Genomic DNA, 20,724 nt, shown 5'->3' on the forward strand with positions numbered 1-20,724 from the left:
AGAGAGAGAGAGAGAGAGAGAGAGAGAGAGAGAGAGAGAGAGAGAGAAAGCGCGCTAGCCCTGTAACCAGAACCTTCAAAGGCCTGCCTGTAGTGGCTCAATTCCATGGACCAGGCCCTACTAAAAGTTTCGGTTTCCTGAAACAGTACCATTAACTGGGACAAGTGTTCAGAACATGAGATGTAGGGACATTTCTGCTGGGAACCATAAGAGCTGCTATTGTGTGTGCATGTGTGTGTGTGAGTGTGTTCCCAAGTAGTTGGGTTTATAAGTGCATCCTACCACTTATAGGCAAGCTCTTTGTGAAGTTTAACATTTGATTTTAATGGCACATCCTTTATAATTAAAAGTATGTAATTCTGAGGGGGAGGTTTTTGTGGCACATAATATTCACACCTCTTGAATTAATTGTTAGTTACCAAATAAAAAATGTACATAAAATGCAGGTACTTGCTAGTCACTTCAGGTGATGGTAGCCAAACTTAGTGAAAAACGAGTGGAAAACTGAGACCTTCACCTTTCCCCTTCATGGATGATGCACAGGACTGTATTTTAAAGGCACCTCCTCTGAGAACTGCCTGTGCCCATGCATTCTGCACAAACGCTGGCGGGTGACAGCCATGGCTTGTGACTCCCTGCCTAACTTTGCAGTCCTACAGCAGGTTTTAATGTGTCTGTAATTTTAAAAGTGTCTTAAAACTTTGACTTTTCAGGAATGGAATTATTTTAGGGAACTAAATTTTCTGATGAGCTGAAGATTTTTTGTTTGTAAATTTTAATTATCTTTTAAAAATTGTTTTGGGACTGGAGAAATGGCTTAGAGGTTAAGAGCACTGGCTGCTCTTCCAGAGGCTCACTTCTGAGATCCCACAGGACAGTTCACAGGAGGTTTGACGCCTTCTTCTGGCCTCTGAGGGGTCGAGGCATACATGAGGTCCAGAGTCATTCTAGCAGATAAAATACCCTTACACATAAAATAAAATGCAAAACAAACAATTGTTTTATTGATGCATATCCGTTGGAAGACTTATTTATTTCTTTTTAAATTTAATTTTATCTTATGTATATGGGTTTTTGTTCCGTTTGTATTTGTATGTACCATATGTAGATAGTGCCTACAAAGGCCACAGGAAGGTATAAGATCCCCTGGGGCTGGAGTTACAGACAGTTGTGAGCTGCCATGCAGATGCTCCGAATCAAACCCTGGTACTCTGGGAGAGGAGTCTGTGTTCTTAACTGTTGAGCCATCTCTCCAGGCTAAAGATTTATTGCTTAAGGCATAAATGTAAATTATTTTCATGAAACTTTCTGGCATTCTAAATATGTATTTTGAGACATATTTCACAGTTGCTGCAGTGTATGAAATGTTTGAAGAACCATGTCCATGTGTGGTGTATTTTATACTCCCTTTTCTTGATGAACCTTGTTCATGATACATGCCAGTTCTTAGCATTAGTACCACATGGACACCTTCAAAGCCTGGGACTGAATATAGGCCATATTGTTCTTTTCTTTTTCAATTGCCTCAGACTCTTTTTTTTTTAGGTTTAAGGTAATTTAAATTTATTTTTGGTACTTAACAAGTTGTTGGTTAGAGGTATGAAATGACTTCATAATAAGATATATAAAATCTAAACCCTGTAACACAGCCTAACACGGCATCAGCATGTGAACTGCCATGGCTTCCACATTTACCTTCTATTAGAACCTATCCATCTTATTCGTCTCCGGCACTCAAAACTGGAACGTAAGTGGCACTTACATTTGATGGTAGATTTTCCTTTTAAATTATCATCCTTAGTAAAATTTTAAGTAAATTGAAAAGAAGGCATGACTAAGAACAGTTGGCTTTTCTGTGGATTGATTCTTAAGACGTGTGTGTGTGTGTGTGTGTGTGTGTGTGTGTGTGTGTATGTCTGTGTCTGTGTCTGTGTGTCTGTGTGTGATGCCGCCTGTGAGTGACACCACAGAGAAGAGGAGGATGTCAGATTGTCTGGATCTGGAGTTAGGGTGGTTGTGAGTGTGGGTCTTGGGAACTGAGTCCAGAGCCTGTGCAATTGCAGCAAGCACTCTTAACTGTTGAGCTGTCTCTCTATCCAAATATTGAGTTTTTAGACATCTGTTTTGAATTACCACAAGTTATAATTAATTTCCATTTGAATTCTATGTAGACAAAATTGCCCATTGACTGCCACCTAATCACATTTTTGAGACTCAAAGTCTTTTAAGAAATTCCTTTTATTTCTTTAATATTCTTAACCATTGAATTTGATTCCAGGCTGTAAAGATAGTAGCTTTAATCACCAGCAAGTAATATCTGTTACCTGGCTAGATCAACACATGAAACAATGCCTGTGGCTGTACATGGGTAATAGGAGAGAACATATGTGGTTTTCAGTGTAGTTAACATATTATTGTTGTCCATGCTATTACGAAGAATTTTAAATTACTTGTCATGTGCTCAACAAAGAGCAACATTTTGAATACTTCCTACAGTTTTTTGTGTATGTGCCTATTTATTCATTTATCATTTCTAATGAATAACTTTGACAAAATGGAATACCATATATAAAATTTACAACATTTCTTATTGTTCCTGGTATCTTTCAAAATTAGAAGACATTAGTTATTTCTTTAAAATGTTTTTTAAAATGCCTGTACTATAGTTTACCAAATAGTAATGATGTTATATAATGTTGCCATTTTGAGTACCCTCTCATGTTGCCAGCTACTAAGTTTTTTGTGGCTTTTCAATATTACAAATAACATTTGTTGGATACTGTACTTAAATCTTGATATGACCAAATGAGGTTTTTAGATGCGAATCCTAGATGTAAGAATCTTAGTGGGCAGCGTGAGACTTTCTTAAGAGCCTTGCTCTTCATGGTCAGTTTGCATTCCAGGAAGTCTATCCTCTCATGCTCTAAAGGCCTCATTGCCTCGTGTGGCGGTCATAGCCTTCCAGAGTCTCATCAGCACTGGGTGTCTCTGTGTACTGTGACAAACTGATAGGCTTTAATTTGCACTTGCAATTTTCATGTGAGGTCTGATTTTAGAATTCATTGTCATTTCTCTCACCTCCCAGTCAATGGAAAAGGAGTGTGGTGCTGACGGAGGAAGTCAGAGCTTCCCAAGAAGTGCTGGACTCGGCCCCTGGGTCACTGCTCTGCTCATGCACCTGCTCCCTCTGTGTCAGTCAGGGCGCCCAGACTCCCAGGCCTTGGCTCCGCCTCTGTTGCCTCCATCCTGAGACCAGCTCTTTCCTGTCTCTAGAACAGGAGCTGTTTGGTAGGCTTGTGAATTAAGTTGAACAATATCAAGGGAAATGATGAGGAGGTACTTGTTGGAGAGATTTTTCTTGTGCTAGGTGCTTTATATCAGTGCTATTTAATCTTAGAAACATCCTAGTGGGGAGTCTACTTACCATCTTACAGATGAGACAGCAACCTTTATCCATGGCCAGTGTCTTATAATTGACTAATATCGAGGGGGAATTTGATTTTGTTGCTTCTCCCAAGAGAAATGATGGTGATCATGGTGACCACATCAACAACTACAGTGACCACATGCTACTGTTCATAATTGTAACAATAATTAATTTTTTAAAAGATAAAATAAGCTTGTCTTTAATTTATATTAATAACTGAATGTCAGTGCCATGTAATTAAGTATTCATAGTATATTTGGGTCAGATATTATAATCCAGGCAAAATGTACTTTGTATTTGTATAAATAGGTCATTTAGCTTGCTTGATTGGGTCATAGTCCTAATAAGGCCAAGTCTGTAGGTTTCATGCATGTGTACACTAATACTGTACCTCAGGGTCTTCCTGTTACAAACTAGCCCTGACCATGTCCAGTTATCTTTTTTTTTTTGACAAAAGGAGGACTTTGTTTAGTAAGCAGATATTAACATTAGGTATACAGGCTTGTTCTAGACCCTGAAATAGATCCATGATTGTATAGAAATGCAAACAAATAAAATTCTCACAGTGAGACTTTGCACTTGCATTCCTGAAAACTAGGACACCATTATCTGTGGTCACTCTGCTGTGGACAGCACACTTGAACGGAGCTCCTTTCAAACATACCCCAGTACCTCCTCCTCATTCCCTTCTTGCCCTGCTCTTTCCTCCTCTCTACCTTGTGGAAACCACCAGTGAAAGGTTTAAGGCTCCTTATGTAACTAAGATCCTGTGGAACTTGTCTTTCTGTGTCCCTTAGTACAGCAGTTTCTGAGTCTACCCATGTTCTTTCACTCATTTTGTTTATTTTTCTGAGACAAGATGTCACTGTGTAGCCTTGGATGTCTAGGAACTTACTCTGTAGACCAGGCTAGCCCTGAACTCACAGAGATTCCCTGCCTCTGCTTCCCAAGTGCTGAGATTAAAGGTGTATGCCAGTCACTGATTGTTTCTTAGCAGTGTGGTGTGTTCTAGAGGTTTTCTCATTTTATTTTAACCCCATTAAAAGGAGATGAAGGCTCAAAGGTAAACCTGACTAAGCTAAGTCACTCCTGGCAAGTAAGTAGTAGAGCAATGTACCGTATTTTTTAGTTACTGTAACAGAATGCTTGAGACTCTTACAATAATGACCAGGAACTTATTTGGCTCACAGCTCTGAAGGCTGGGAAGTCTTCTTTACCTAAGGAAAGCTTTCTTGGAATAAAGATTAGAAGGGCAAAGAGCATTGGAAAGGGGCAGGAAGAAAGGAGAGGAACATAAGAGACTTGAGAGAAGATACAGGCCAGATTCACCCTGTGCACAATAATCCACTTTTGAGGCTATAGCATCAACCAGTTCATAGTAAGTAGCCTTGATTACCTAATTACCTTTTAAGACCCCGTTTCTCAATACTGTTGCATTGAGGACTAAGTTTTGAATTCATTATCTGTGAGGACACAGTCACACTATAGTAGCAAATAAAATCAACTTATCCTATTTTGATATGTATTTATTTTGTTTAGAGGAGATAGGATTTAGTATTATGATATTTTAAAATAAAGATTTGGGGCTGAGGAGATGGTTGAGTTCAGTAACATGCCTACTGCACACACATGAGGTCCTGAGTTTGGATTTCTAGCAACCACATAAATGTCAGGCAGGGTTATGGACCTGTAACATAGGAGGTCAGGTAGTCGGGGGTGGGGGGTAGGAGACAGGTCAGATATAGTCTGATTTATTGAACTTGCTGGCTGGCTAGTCTAGCAGAATTTGTGAGCTTAAGGCTCAGTAGGACCCTATCTCAAAAAATAAAATGGAAAGCATTTGAAGAAGACACTCAGTGTTGATCTTGGGCCTCTGTACTCAGGTGAACACTTGCACAAGCAGGTGTGCACACACATATACACTCACAGAGTAAAGAACTTAAAATCTAAGTTTTCCATTGTACCTCCCTCCTTCAGTACGCTTACATACTGTAGCTTCTTTGAGTAAATGTGAAGCTTTTTGGAATTTATTTTCATTAGTAATGACTGTATTAACAATGATTTACATTTTAATAAATACCATTACTTTTTCATTCTAGTACTGCATTTTCAGTTATTATGTTCTGGATGCCCCTAGCGGATGCTCTCATTTACTAAATGAGGCCACAGATATCTAGATTAATTACTTGCCGCAGGTCTTATCAAATTGGAACCAAATCTAGAACAAACTTAGTTTTTTATTTCAGGTCATGCACCTGCTTTTACTTTGGACTCCTTTAGTGTTGTCTTATTAAAGCTGAGGTGTGTGATGGCTGTGTCGGCAGGAGCTGACCTTGCTGTAGTTTTTCCTGATTTTTATTTGAAAGAATTAGGTCTGGAGGTTCTGTTACTTGATAGACAAGAAAGACTCTTTAAAGTTGATCTAATTTCTCCTCTGAGGGAATACCATAGCTAGTCATGCCACATTAAAAAAATGTATGTGCACTGTTCTTTTATAGGCTTTAAGGTTCCAAGAGAAACTTTGCTGTGTTTACCAGTCTACAGAGAAAAGCTGCAGAGTAGCTCAAGTCATTTTCTCAGGCTTGTACTTAACCTTGTTCTGGTCTCACTGCAACTGCAGGGGTAGAGAGCCGAGTCCTTCATGTAGCCCAGGCTCATATAAGTGTTTCTTAACTGAGTAGTTGTGATGCTACTGCATAAACTGGAGTGGCCTGCTGCAAGCCAGCTTCATGACAGCCATGGAGGGTGGGCTCTCCTGAGGACCACCAGATCCTGCTAGGGAGATGCAGTGCGGATGAGAGAACAGGGAAGGCCAGCGTTCCTCCTCTCATGAGGAGACGTGAGACAAAGGGGACATGACTGAGGGCCACATGCTGGCCCTGTGGTAAGCATGACACTTGTAGCAGTTTTTCTATCCAACTAAGCTGAAGCTTATATGCGGCCTGAAACGTCATTGATATGTTAGAGTGCTTACTTATTGTTAAATTTTATTTATTCACTATAAATGTAATCAGATTAGAGGAACAAAGTCTGGAAGTATTGGTTAAAGCATTGAAATAATTGCATAGGTCTGTAAGGAATCAGGAAGTGGTTTGGTAACTGAGGCAGTGACTGGTACTTGCTCTTTAAGTCAAGTGCTTCAGAGTCTCTTCCCACAGAGCATCTGCCTAAGACCTGTTCCTGTGTGCTAATGTTCTTATCTACTACATTGAAAAGTTTTCATGTGGGTCACAACTCATGAGGCTCACAGACTTCACCTGTCTGGGGAGGCAAAGGAATGAAGAAAGGACAGAAACACAGACACTAGTATGGGAAAACTGGAGTTGGGTGGGCTGTGCTCACTCAAATGAAACTAGCACCAACTACTCAACAACCCTGAACCTCAGTATCTTAGTTTGGGTTTTACTGCTGTGACCAGACACCATGACCAAGGCAACTTTTATAAGGACAATATTTAGTTGGGGCTAGCTTACAGGTTCAGAGGTTCAGTCCAGTATCATCAAGGTGTGAGCATGACAATGTCCAGGCAGGCATGGTGCAGGCAGAGCTGAGAGTTCTACATCTTCATCTGAAGGCTGCTAGCAGAATACTGATTTCCAGGCAGCTAGAATGAGGGTCTTAAAGCCCACACCCACAGTGCCATACCTATTCCAGCAGGACCACACCTTCTAATAGTGCCACTCCCTGGGCCAAGCATGTACAAACCATCACACTCAGTGTGTTTATTCTGTACAGCACATGGGACAGGTCTATTGAGTCTCTGGAAGTCTGCAGGCAGCAGGCTCTGGTTGCAGACATCCACTAGGAGGGAGCTGCAGCTGCTGGTTGGTGCACAGACTGGTCCATTGGTGCACAGACTGGTCCATCGGTCATAAGCATTTGTACTTGTACACACTGTCAACATTTGTTCTTGGAGCAGAGAAAGGACAGTCCCTCTGAGCTTGGCATGGAGGAGGCTTTGCCAGACCCTTTGGGTCTGAGGTTCTTGGCATGGCTATGCCCATGTCAACAATTTGCACTTACTCAGGGCTTCCTTGGCTCCCCACAAATATGTGTATAGATGGGCATGGGATGCTTCTGGCTTATAGCCATATTACCAAAGGGCACATAAGTTAAAATCCTCTGTCATTATTTTCTTTTTCTCCCCTTACAGAAGTTGTCATTTTTATAATCAAGTTTATAATTGGGCAGGTTCATTTTTGTCACAAACTAGGATCCCTCCACCAGGTCACCCAGCAGGCATGTCTGAGGCATTTTCTTGATTGCTAAGTCATGTAAGAGAGCCTACCCATGATGGGCGGTACCATCCCTGAATGCTTGGGTCAGGGTGGTATAAAAGGCAGCTGAGCATGCTAGGAGGGAGAAGCAAGCCAGTCAGCAGTGTTCCTCTATGGTTTCTGCTTCAGTTCCTGCCTCCTGGCTCCTGTTTCAAGTTCCTGCCAGGGCTTCTGATGTTGGACTATAAACTCTGAGCACCCTGACCCCGTCCAGGTTGACTTTCATCTTTGCGTTTAATCACACCAACAGAAAGCAAGGTAGATCAGTAACTCTCTTTTTATATCCACATGCTTGGATTCAACTGTGATGTGAAACCTCCAATTCATTGCCACTTAGTCCATAAGATTAATAAATAACCTATGTCAATTTAGAAACAAGTGGGAGAGATTTACTGTTTTTTAAATTCTTAGTTGAGCTATGGATCTCATAGAGAGCTTACAGATGGCTTGCTCCAACACCAAGAAACATCCTCCTTAAGTTTGTTTCAGTAATTAATTACTCTCTTTTCTTTATTTATCCATAATTTCTTCCTCCTCCTGTCAATACACCCACGTTTTGAATCATTCAACAAATGGCTACCACTACCCATGTGGTGCCCAGCTGGGTTTCTGCAGCAGGATTTGTCTTCTTCATGACCAATAATTCTGGAGGCTGTCCTCAGCTTTGGCTTGCCTGATGTTTCCTCCTGTTTGAAGTGAGCCTGGCAGAGCTCATTGCTGGCCACATTGGTTTTGACCACGATTCTGGCCTGCCACACTTACTGCTGTGATGTCTTCCGAATCTCCCCTCTGTTCCTTAGTAGCAGTGTTCCTAACTTGAGGTCCCTATTGTATGAGAATTTTCAGATAACCACAGGGTTATTGTCTTTTCTCATCCACCAGTTTCTTAGTTTCTCATTTCTATGTATCTGTTAGAGTAGAGGAAAGAATCTTTGTGTGCTTGGCTTTTTTCTGATCTCTGTGTTCATTCTCTGGATTTTGTGTATAGTGGCCACAGTACCTATGAAGTGGATGAAGGCAGAGTTGCATGTTCCCTTAGCTGTGCATTGTCAGATGTTGCTTTTCCTGCCCATAATTGGCAAGCTGTAAAATTTTGATCTGTGTATATTTAAGTTTTTCTCAGCAAATATGAAAACAAATACAAAATTTTGTTTTATATTTAAGGTTGATAAAAATTTAACAAAAGAATTTTCCTACTAGTGGTGATATTTAATTAATTAATTAATTTATTTTTTATCAAGAGCTATGTGTTCTTGAGAGGACAGGTTTCTTGTAAAAGCAAGCTTAATTGGAACCTCACCTGTAGTGGGTCATTATAAGAAAGTATCCCAAGCTCTTCTGTGCCAGCCTGCTGTTTGAGTTTCGTTATTGCAGAAACTATGGTTCCAGTTTTGTTCCTTACACAGTTAGAAGAGGCAAGATCCTCTATACTCCATTCCTTTGGGGGCCTTGAAGTCGCCTTGATTCATTCAATAATACATACATACATACATACATACATACATACATACATACCATGACCTGACGGTCAGTTTTATAGAAGAAAATAAAACTGTTTGCAATAGTGATAGACTTGAAGACTTCCTTGTGAGCTGATCTTGTTCTTAATGTGGGATGTCATCTTCAGTCACCATCAGATTTTGTTCTTAATGTGGGATGGTTATCTTCAGTCACCATCAGATTCTAATGTTATTTCTTACAGTAGTTCATAAAGACCTGAAGGAAATGAACCCTTTGTTATACAGTGTAAAATTTAACAATTTATTGAAAGGAATTCCTGATTAAGAAATTCCTGTTTTTTTTCTTTGATATTTGGAAAATGAATGCTGTAGTACTCCAGAAATTTCTGTGGTTATTGGATGGGTATGTGGAGGGGAGTAAAAGTGGTTAGTTCTCTTTTCTATTAATCACTAAAGAAAAAATTAAATTTAAGTTAAAAAGTTCATTGTAAGTAAAGACTGAGAGGGAGAAATCACACCAAGATCACTGTCACTACAGGGCTACCTGTGAGGCAACTGTTAGCAGGGGATGTTGCAAATGCCGTATTTGCAACCATACTATACTATAGACATATGCTTTTATAATAAACTAAGGAACTTGGACTCTTAGAGAGGAGATCTGAGGGATAAAGAAGGCCTGAACTAGGGGAGGGGCAGAAAGGGGTGAGTTCAGAATACTCTGGCCTTGTGTTTTTCAGTAAGGTAGACCCAAGCTGGTCTTCACCTGCCTTCCTTTTGCCTTAAGCTCCTATGTTCTTGGATGTCAGGTTGAGTGACCATTCTGGCTAAGTTCAAGTTGAATTAAGGATGTTAGACTATCAGAATATGAAAATAAAGTAAATCTAGTTGATGAGAGACAATTTTGAGACCCTGTCAGAAAAGGAAGGGTGTAAGACATGCTGGTTAGTTCTTGTCAGCACAAGTAAAGCTTGATCATTCCATTGCTGCAGTTACCTGGGAAGAGGCAACCCCATTGAGGAATCCTGTCCATCAGATTGGCAAGTCTGTGGATATTTTCTTGGTTAATGACTGATGTGGGAGGGCCCAGCCCACTGCAGGTGGTGCCATCCCTTGAGTGGGTGATTGGGTTATATAATAGCGGCTTCTGCTTGAGTATCTACCTTGTATTTCCTCATTGGTTGTCACCTGGAAGTTGTAAGATGAGACAACCCCTCCCTCCTCAGTTGCTTTTGGTCATGGTATTTATCACAGTATGAAAAGCAATCTAGGATAGAAATGAAGCCGATATGGGAGAAATGGGATGTGCTCAGTGTTGTAGGGGGAGCCCTGGGTGCTGTGGGGTCTGATTGCAGACATCTATGCAGTGCAGGCATGTGGACCTGAAGCTTGGGAGAGCTGGAGTTTGGAAATAGATTAGCATAGAAAAGGTACCTGGAGCCTAGGGATGGAGAGTCCTTGGAAGCAGGATGAGCTGTTGTGAGTAGAAGCCATTGTGATGAGTGTAAGTCTGGACCTATATTTAATGAGCTTAGAGTAAAGGAGAGCCCATTGTTCTGAGAAACTCCAGTGCCATGAAGCCAAAGAGGACGAAAGGAGTGGCAAGATATAGTTAGCAGCGTTAATTCTATCTGTGTTGCATGCAGAGAGATTTGAATTAGATTTTCCTCTAAAGCTGATTTTCAGGGAGTTTGATGTAAACATTTGTGCTCAGGACCTGCACATTAAAGGAGACGCTTCACCATTCTCTGGGTCATTATTATTTACTCCCTGTTTCCCTCCATTACTAATTTTCTTAAATCCACGGGGATGCAGTACTTACTTATCAGTTCAATCAGCCAAATGTCAGCATCGAATATCACACTAAAACAGAATGTGTTTTAATGACACATTAGCAAACACTGTGGTCTTTAAGCTTCCCTTCCCAGATTTTTGGTTTTCACAAGACTCATGGAACAGAGGCCAGGCCATTACCTTTGTTTCTCTTCTCCAATTAAGGAATTTGTTCCCTTGTTTCATTACGTTACCCATTCACAGATAACTGTTAGTTTTCTATTTCATTGGCTATGTAATCTAAAATGTAATGTTTCAAAAAACCCTAGAGATCCTCTCCAGCTCTCTTCATTTAACAGATGAATAAACAGGCACAAAGAGGTAGAATTGTTTGCCTGAGGTCAGAAAGGCAGAGAAAACAAAATTGAGGCTGACTCCACCTGTCCTATCTCTGTCTCTAGAACCAGGAACAGGTTAGTTTCAGTGCAAGTGTAACAGGCAGGCCCTGCTGCTCTTGCTGATTTCATCTTCCCTTTGTATGTCTTGGAAACAGTGTGCTGTTCGAGCTGCCACAGAAGGCAGGACGCTGGTTTTAGAAGGCTTGGAAAAGGCAGAGAGGAACGTGCTTCCAGTATTGAACAACTTGCTGGAGAACCGGGAGATGCAGCTAGAAGATGGGCGCTTCCTGATGTCTGCCGAGCGCTATGACAAGCTTCTCCAAGTAAGAGAGGGAAAGCCAGCTCCTGGCCGCTGCCTCGGGAGTGGGATGTATCTCTGAACTGAGACAAGTGCTCAGGTGGACCTTCGGTTTGGCAAACTGCCTGAGTAAATCATGAGTTTATATGATTTTGAGAGGCTTCCATCTGCAAAGACCTGGATTGCTGGGTCCTCCATTTCTTTGACACCTCAATAGCTATTCTCCTCTTACCCATTTTTCTCCTTTTTCCTTCTTTATGTTAACAACCATCAAGGCAATGACTTTTAGACAGTGCTGAGCATCTGGGATACAAAAGTCCACTTCTTAAACTCAGAAAACGCAGTGTTCAGCGGGACTGACAGATGTGACGAGGATGTTAAGAAGCTACTCTGGGGGCTGGAGAGATGGCTCAGTGGTTTAAGAGCAGGTGCTGTTTTTCCAGAGGATCCCACTTTGATTCCCTGCATTCACTTGACAACTCACTGCCTCTAACTCCAGTCCCAGGAGCTCTGCTGTTCTCTCCTAGCTTCTAAAGGTCCCAGGTGCACACATAGTACATAGACATACATGCAGGCTAAACCTTCACACATGTAAAATACATTCACTAATATTTCCTGCCTACCACTGAAGTTAACTCTGCTTCCATCCCTGCTCTCCACTTGGTACTCAACACCCACACCTGAGTCAGTGGTTGATTTGAAACTTGTGTCTCCCACCTGTGACCCCAGCGTTTCACAGGTTGAGGCAGGAGAGTCAGAAGCTCAGGGTTACCCTTAAGTATCTAGTGAGCTGTAGGCCCACAGGGATGCTTATGACCTTGTCTCATAAAACCAAACCAAACCAAAATAAACAAATGTGAATCTGTACTGTGCTCTGACCCTAGTGGCTTCCTGTTTCAGAGTAGAAATGGGGACCCTTCCAGTGCAACAGGACACCCACATAATCAGGCCCTTGTCACCTCTTTCCTCAGGTCTTTCTATGTGCCCGCTTTTTAACTCTTGTCCAGCAACTAGACACTGCTATGCTATATTTATTCAGTAGGCTTCTCCCTGGTCTAGACTTTGCACAGGTATTTTCTTGTTCCTGAAATGGGTTTTCCCAGGTGTTTGCTTGTCTCACTCCTACAACCCCTTCAAGTCTTTGTTATGTCATCGATGAAACTCACCTTGCTGCTCTAACTTACATTTCAGTCTGTCCTCTATGTCCATACCCTCGTGAAGCTTCAGGTCCCCTGTGCTGTCTCCTGACACTCTGTAGGGGTTACTTATGTTCTAGATTTACTGCCTTCTCCCTCTATCAGTGTATACGTTTTAAATGTGCAGGGAATTTTTCACACCCTTTGAAGAATGTTTAGCATATGATATTCATGAACTATTCTGATGTGACATAATGTGTACAAAGAGGGCAACACTTATGGACACTTGTGAGCCATCACATGCATGCTGGGAATCTGTTAGAGCAGCCCCTACTCTTCACTACCTGTCCATGGAGAGCTCTTCACAGGCTGTAGCAGTGAGGCAAGCAGTGATGAGAAGCTTCATCCTTGGTCATTAAGCTTTAGCTGCACTACACTGAATCTCTCAGCACTGGTGCAGCCTCTACAGCCAATTGACACTCTGCAACTGGAAGTCTTTCTCACATTTTTTTTACAGGTATGCATGTACTAATCTGTTATACTTTGCTCAAAAGTGGCATCATATAATGCTCTCTCTCTCTCTCTCTCTCTCTCTCTCTCTCTCTCTCTCTTTCTGTGTGTGTGTGTGTGTGTGTGTGCACACGTCTCATCTCCCTGAAGGAATCCTGGGGTTACAGATGTTTATTACATGTGTCTGGTTTTCACGTGGGCTCTAGAGATTCAAATTCAGGTCCTCACACACTGCCAGTACGTTCACCCACTGAGCCCTCTCTCCAGTCTGTGTCCTGTACTTCACTCTGAAACTGCTAACACAGACCTAGAACACGATGGCCCCTTGATAATAGATATTGATATGGGAGTGTCTCTGAATGAACTGATGCTCTGAGTCCTGGACACAGGTCTGCTTCCCTATAACTCACCTTGTAACAGTGTAGCAGTCTGTGGAGGTACCTACGTGGTGGTGTCCTAGCTCAGCGGTCATTTTCTCCTAGATACCTGTAAAAATGATCTCATCCTACTATAGGTAGATGATTGTAGATTTAATCAATAAGAAAAAGTTATATTTATACCTTCATGTTATCATAGTTTGTTTATTATAGACAATAAAGGCAAATTTTATAGTTTGTCATTAAGAAAAGGTGGATATCATGTAGAATACTTTCCTTTTAGCCACTTTCAAGTTATAAAATAACTATACACAACTAGAGATTATATTAGTTACTTACTAATCTTAGTAAAATTTTTAGAAAAATATTACTAAAGCACATAATTATTTTAAAGCATACTATTACTTCATACCGACAGATCGGTATATTCTTTATCCTTACAGCAGAATTTATTGAATATATTATTGCTTTCGATACAAACTCAGGACATGAGAAATACAAAGGGAGTTTTAGCACATGAGGCATGGTTATCATCAAGTGAGAAGGATCTAGCTATATTGTTTTTTCCCGAGTAGTTGTTAACATAAACACATACTTTTTATTGATAAATATTTCTGATTCCTCAGGATCTCATGAATATAGATATAGGAATATATTTTTCTTAACACATATCCTATGGTACTTTCTGTGGATATATCTATATATCTATATAATCTATATATCTATATACCTATATCTCTATCTCTCTATCTCTTTCTCCATCTCCATCTCTGTCTCCGTCTCCGTCTCCATCTTCCACAACAGAAGTCCCACTTTGTTTTTGCTAGGTTCAATTCCTAAGTTTTAACATCTCAGAAGCCTTGGAGCTGGAGAGGTGGCTCAGTGGATGAGAGTGATTGTTCTGCACATGAAGACCTGAGTTCAGGCTCTCAGCACCTACATAAAAATCTGATCATGGCTGCATGTACCTGTGACTCAAGTATTGGGGGGCAGAGAGAGACAACCCTAGAGTTCGCTGAGCCTGAGCTTGAGTCACCACAATCTCCAGTGTGAAAGCACTGAAGGGAAACGTGGTAGAGGACGATGCCAGGTGTCCCCTTCTGACCTCTGCATTCATGCACCTGTGTGCATGCTACCAAGCTGAGGCTCACCCTATGCCTGAAGGCAGGTCTGCCCACCTACCCTCCATAGGCCATTCAAAAGAACCAAACAAAAAGTAGAGCCAGAGAAAGGAGATTTATCCAGTGGTCACATGGGGAAGAACGACAAAGAGATCCAACAAACCCTTGAAATCCTTGTTCGTTTTTGGGGCCCTGAGGTGAGATCTGTGTTTAACTATAAGGCCAAGGATGGGGAGATCTAAACAGTCCCGGTCAAGGTGCAGTCCCGCCCACCACTGTCCGTCACTGCAGAGGCTTCAGTCTCATTTTGTAAGGTATCTGACAAATTGTTAGAATGGTTTGAAATCTCTTCCACAGAGACTGTTTCCCCTCTGGCTGGTCCCCTTTCCTTCTCCCAGCATGAGATCCCTGGTGATTCTCACTTCTTTTGGGGCCCATTGTTTTAATAGTCTAATTGTCAGATTGAAAGATACAAGTGTCTTATTAAAGTATCTTAATTTCTGTCAAATTGGTTATGTTCGCATCAGGTGCATGTACCCCCAAACTCAATTACATGTACTATACCTACCATGTCTGTCCCTCTCCTCTCTCCCGTCTGGCTCTCTGTCATGCCCACCATCTAGCTCGTCCAGTTCTTACTCTCTTACTGGTTTGTTTATATTAGGAAAGCGGAGTTTGGTTATTATAGAAATAACATTTGTATATACTCCATATTCTGATTATCTGTGTTTTGACGATTTCAGACAAGTCTGAGTCCAAGCATTTGTCTCCTAGTGTATGTGGCGTACTGTCTTGAGGTTACTTATTAGAGTTACAGTAATAGATGTGTGATTTCTGATTTCAATTATGATTAATTACTTTAAGAGCTGGTTCATACAATCATCCAACAGACTTTCTCTAAGTTCTTTTGTTGAACTTTGAACATTTGTGCTTATACTGTACCAGTGGAAGGCAGTTCCACTGCAAATGCATTCACACTAGTGATGCATGCTGTCTTTGCAGTTGTTGGTAAGTTGAAGCCACAGGATCATAAAAGGTGGGGGTTGCTGAGACTGGGACAATCAGACGCAAAGAACGACAGGGAAGGTTTTGAATACCATGTTAAATATTTCTATACTATCATAACTAGTGTACCCTTGGAAAATCTAGTCAAAGCTGTGGACTTAGAAACCTTAAACCACTGGGTTTTAGCCTTTCTAATGCTGTAGTTCCTCATGCCGTGCTGACCCACCATAACATTATTTTCATTGCTACTTCGTAGCTGTAGTTCTATTACTGTTATGAATTGAATGCATCTGTGTTTTCTGATGGTTTTAGGCAACCTGTGGAAGGGTTGTTCAACACCCCTAAACGGGTTGCTACCCACAGATTGAGAACCACTGTCTTAAAAGTGTGTGCATGCACAAGTGCCCTCATGTCTGTGTATATACATATGCTTTATGTATATGCATGCATATACGCATTTATGGACTTTGAAGAATATCATGAGTCTGTATGACTGATGAGTCATTGATAGAGTTAGACAGAGAAGAAAGGCACATTTACCAGAGTCTGCCTGGTGGATATATGTGGCCATTCATATATATCCTAATGTTTAGGTTTTGTGGTACTCAGAACCATGTAAGTTATATTATTTATACATTATATGTGAGAAAATTGAGGCTCCTGGAGTCACAAATATCTGTGGTGGTTTAGCTAGAGCTTGTATCAAGTGGCTGAGTCACAACCTATTATGTCTCCAGAATAGCCTGTTGCTCTTCTCTCAGCTCTGCCTCACACTGGAGGGATCATGGGCATGTTATGAACCCCTTTGACCTCTGTTTTGTTCATTCATATAATGTTGTCTGTCTGTATTGTGGCTAATTACTTGAGAATTTGTGGGCTGTGGATGTGAAATTATGAAAAGTTAAATCAGAAAAGTGAGTTTTAAAACACTGATATTACTAGTCATATGCCTTAATAGAAGTACATCTACAAGGATAGTTCCCTGTTTAAGGTCTATGGGCAGCCTCGACTCTGGTGGTTAGTCTGTTCTAGGTGCAACTTTTTGATATTATCTGCCCTCTGGCCCTCTTCTTTCACATCATGGACAAGAGCATGGCAGTCTGTCTCAGGCTCCTTTGTTCCTGGGTGTGTGGGCTATCTTTCCTTCCTAACAGCACAGTCTTCAGGCTCGGAGCTCTCCGTGGCATCGGATCCTCGTGTGTTTTGCAGTATTCCTCACCTCTCAGCATTCTTGCCTTTGAAGTCCGTGTCGCTGGCCCTGGCAGCTGCAGTGTGCATCACTTCTGCTGTCGTGTTTGATCTCTCACTTTCATAGGACCACACTAAAGAGGAGCTGGACGCGTGGAAGATTGTCCGAGTCAGCGAAAATTTCCGAGTGATTGCCTTGGGCTTGCCAGTGCCCAGGTACTCTGGGAACCCACTAGATCCCCCTCTCCGTTCTCGATTTCAAGCCAGAGATATTTACTTTCTACCCTTTCAGGTAAGTATGCCAAGGACATAGTGCTTGAAATGGTTTTTATCTATAATAAGACATTAAATTCTATATCAATGTTAGTATTTTTTTGTCTTTACTTATTTTTTTTTAAATTTTTAGGTTGCACAGTCTTTTATAAAAGATTTATTTATTTATTTAATGCATATGAGTACACTGTAGCTGTCTTCAGACATACCAGAAAAGGGCATTAGATCCCATTACAGATGGTTGTGAGCCACCATATAATTGCTGGGAATTGAACTCAGGACCTCTGGAAGAGCAGTCAGTTTTCTTAACTGCTGAGCCATCTCTCTAATACCCCCTGCCTTTTTTTTTAAAGGCTGCCTTTGCATTTATTAAATAGAATATATCATGGAATGTTGTAAATTACAGTGTCTACTTAATTAAAAGTTTGGTTTATCTATAAAGCATTTGTGTTTCATCTGTTGTATTCATTATTAATTGGTTGTATATGTTTCTACTATTTAGGACCAACTAAAACTATTATATTCAGTTGGAGCCAATGTTCCTGCTGAGAAGTAAGTATACTTTATAAATATTGGATGATTAAACATTTAATTTGTTTAAAAATTAAATTTGTTGTTAAACCAAAAAAAATTGCTTAGTAGTTTAGTTTGTTGAGTCTTTCTAGAAGGCTTCACAGAGACATGCACATTGAAATGAGTCCAAAAGTATAAGTCGGCCTTTGCAGACAGCTGCGAGTGAAGCAAGATCCTAAGGATTTCAGCACAAAGTGGGGACTTGAGAGCTGTGCCTTCTCCTCAGCGTCCAAACACTTCCAGTCCCTACAGCTCAGCTTTGAGCTTTAGGAAGGTGGGGACACAGCTCACACGATGGATTTAGACCAGGTTGTACAGCGCTCACATGTTGTGATAGATTAGAGGAAATGTCTAGATAGCCAATCAGTTTCTGAATTTTTAATGGGATATGATATGAACCATGGGTCTTTAAGAATTCATAGTATATTTTGTGTTTCTTAGATTAATGAAATCAGCCTAATTATTTTAGACATAATGTATATTTTACATGTTAAAATTATCAAATACAATTTGAACATTGTCCCTCTAGGATTTCTCAGCTCTTGTCCTTTGCAACAACCCTTTGCTCCCAAGAATCTTCTACACTTGGGCTTCCAGACTTTCCCTTAGATAGTCTGCCAGAGGCAGTTCAAATCCTGGTAAGTATAAAATAAACTGTATAAAATAAATAAAATAAAATAATTGAACGGCAGATGCATATACTCAAATGAGGCAAAGTCAAATTGAAGCTTATCATTAGAGATTGGTTACTTGAGCTGTCTTGTCATTTTCTTCTATAAAAGGCCTGAGATGGATGTGTGCACTGGAACAAACTGTGCAGACACCAGTGGCCTGCTTGGTCTCTGGGGAGCTTGCAGTTTTGAAGGGAGAGGTAGAAATGCAGCCTTCTGGGGGTTCCAGGGGAAAGACAACTGATCAAAGAATAGATGCGCCATAGGGAAAGAGATGGCTAAGCTGACCCAGCCTGAGGCAAGGCAGCTGAACTTTCCCGCACGAGCTTCCAGGAGTCACTGCTTAGTGGTTATCCTAAAGACACAGGTTTCTAGGTGCTGGCAGGTCTCCCAACTTGTCAAAAAAGATGGTTCCAGGAGCCTAAAGGCGGCCTTTATTTGCAAGATTTTTATAAGTGTGGGAAGGGAGAGAAAGCTGGGCCACATGTAGAGAGCCTAAGAGCAGACCTGAATACATTTGCAGGGAACACAGTTATTTTTCTCAAAGCATGGGGCGTCCTGTGTGGAATGATGGGAAAGCTTTCAGGGCAGAGGGTACATACAGAATGTTCAGCCACAGATGGGCCTGGAATGTTTGCAGAATGAGAACAAGTTGTATCGTTAGAACTACGTGTTTGTGGTAGAGATAGAAGTTAGAACCTTTACTGTGAGTTACTTTGTTGATGAGTAAGCCTGCTTGGGTTTTGTGGTGAGGGAAGAATGGCCCACCAAAGGTTGTGAAGTAGGTGGAGTGTGATGTGATCGTTCTATGTTCATGGAGATACCTCCCTCTGTTAGAGACAGGAGACTAGGGAGAGTCTCATTCATGGCAGTGAATGGGAGGAGACTCTTGAAACAGAGCGGGACCCTGCCGAGGAAGGCTTCATCTGAAATGAGACCCTTAAGCTTGTTGCTTTTCCCCAGTGTTTGCAGGTAGTCAGACAGTTTTCCTGTCTATTGTTACATTGTTGTGTATACCCGGCATACTTCTTGTTTACTAAATTCTATATATCTCTTTTCATTCTTCCTCAGTAATTTTTACTTTGAAAATTCTCTAGTCTGAAAAAAAAAGTTTAAAAATAGCAAAGCAAACCCTCATAGTGTCTTCAGTTAGAAGCCCCTGCTGTTAACGTATTGTCACCCCTCATTGCATGTGTACCCTTCCACCCCCAACTTCTTCTGAGCTACTTGAAGGTAAAGACAGTGTTTTCTTAAAGTGCAACTGCTAAGAATTGGAGCACCCTGTATGTCCAGAGCATGGCTCCCTTGCTCGATGGCTTGTTAACAGTGATTCAGGAGAAGGTCTAATAGGCAGTAACTCCCTGAATGGGATGAACAGACTTGAGTGCAGTACAATTTGGATGAAGAATTTGAGGCTAACGAACCCTTTGTAACTTTGGAGTTATAATTGTGAGGCTTGATGGATATAGATGAGATTAATTCAGATTAATAAAAGATGGAAATGTGGTGCTTTGAGTGAGTTGTGTGCTCCTGCAGGAGTGTCAGATCTATATACTGTAGGGTCCTATGTCAGATAGCTTAAGGCTTTGATCTAGAGCTCCAGAACGAGGCCAGAACTAGATAAAGGAGCATGGGGACCAGCAATCCAGAGGAAGGTGAGAGTGTGTGACTCTCTCAGGGGTATGATGCAGGACAGGAAGAAAAGAAGGCTTTGCTTTTTTACATTGCTGCAAGATACTTTTATTTCTGCTTCTGGGAAAATAAAGCAACTTCACCATGATATACATTTAAGATCCACTGTCTGTGACTGAGCTGTTGCTGACCTCTATATGTGTCTGCTCCTAACTAGGACTCCTTTCCCATGATGTCCATTGAGCATGCAATCCAGTGGATGTATCCGTACACCATTTTACTAGGACATGAAGGGAAGATGGCTGTGGAGGGTGTTTTAAAAGTGAGTATCTGCTTTTCCTTCCTCTCTATCTTCTTCATTTCACATTCCTTTCCATCTTACTAGTTTTCTGTACCCCTCTTATTTTTCCTTACCCATCTTTTTTTGTCTTCCCTTCTCTCCTGAGACAAGAAGCATTTGATGCCAATAACATGAAAGCAGTGGTGGGAAGCACACATTCAGGCGTGGGTGTGGCTGGGAGATTTGTTATACAGGGCAAAGAAGCAAATACAGCTGAGCAAAGGAATGGGTATGTTCACTGTAGTAGGAGTCATGTATCTATCTCACT

General features: G+C 41.2%; 1 protein-coding gene across 1 annotated transcript in view; it reads left to right on the plus strand.

Annotated features, from left to right (window-relative positions):
- Positions 1–20,724, plus strand: part of Vwa8 (von Willebrand factor A domain containing 8) — a 315,245-nt gene that overhangs the window by 54,743 nt on the left and 239,778 nt on the right. The window contains exons 5-9 of the mRNA XM_028752706.1: positions 11,488–11,655; positions 17,095–17,259; positions 17,743–17,792; positions 18,343–18,451; positions 20,334–20,438. Of these exons, the coding sequence (XP_028608539.1) occupies positions 11,488–11,655; positions 17,095–17,259; positions 17,743–17,792; positions 18,343–18,451; positions 20,334–20,438 (597 nt within the window). The remainder of the gene's footprint in view (positions 1–11,487; positions 11,656–17,094; positions 17,260–17,742; positions 17,793–18,342; positions 18,452–20,333; positions 20,439–20,724) is intronic.

Source organism: Grammomys surdaster, unplaced genomic scaffold (assembly GCF_004785775.1).
Source record: "Grammomys surdaster isolate TR1022 unplaced genomic scaffold, NIH_TR_1.0 125934, whole genome shotgun sequence".
NCBI lineage: Eukaryota > Metazoa > Chordata > Mammalia > Rodentia > Muridae > Grammomys > Grammomys surdaster.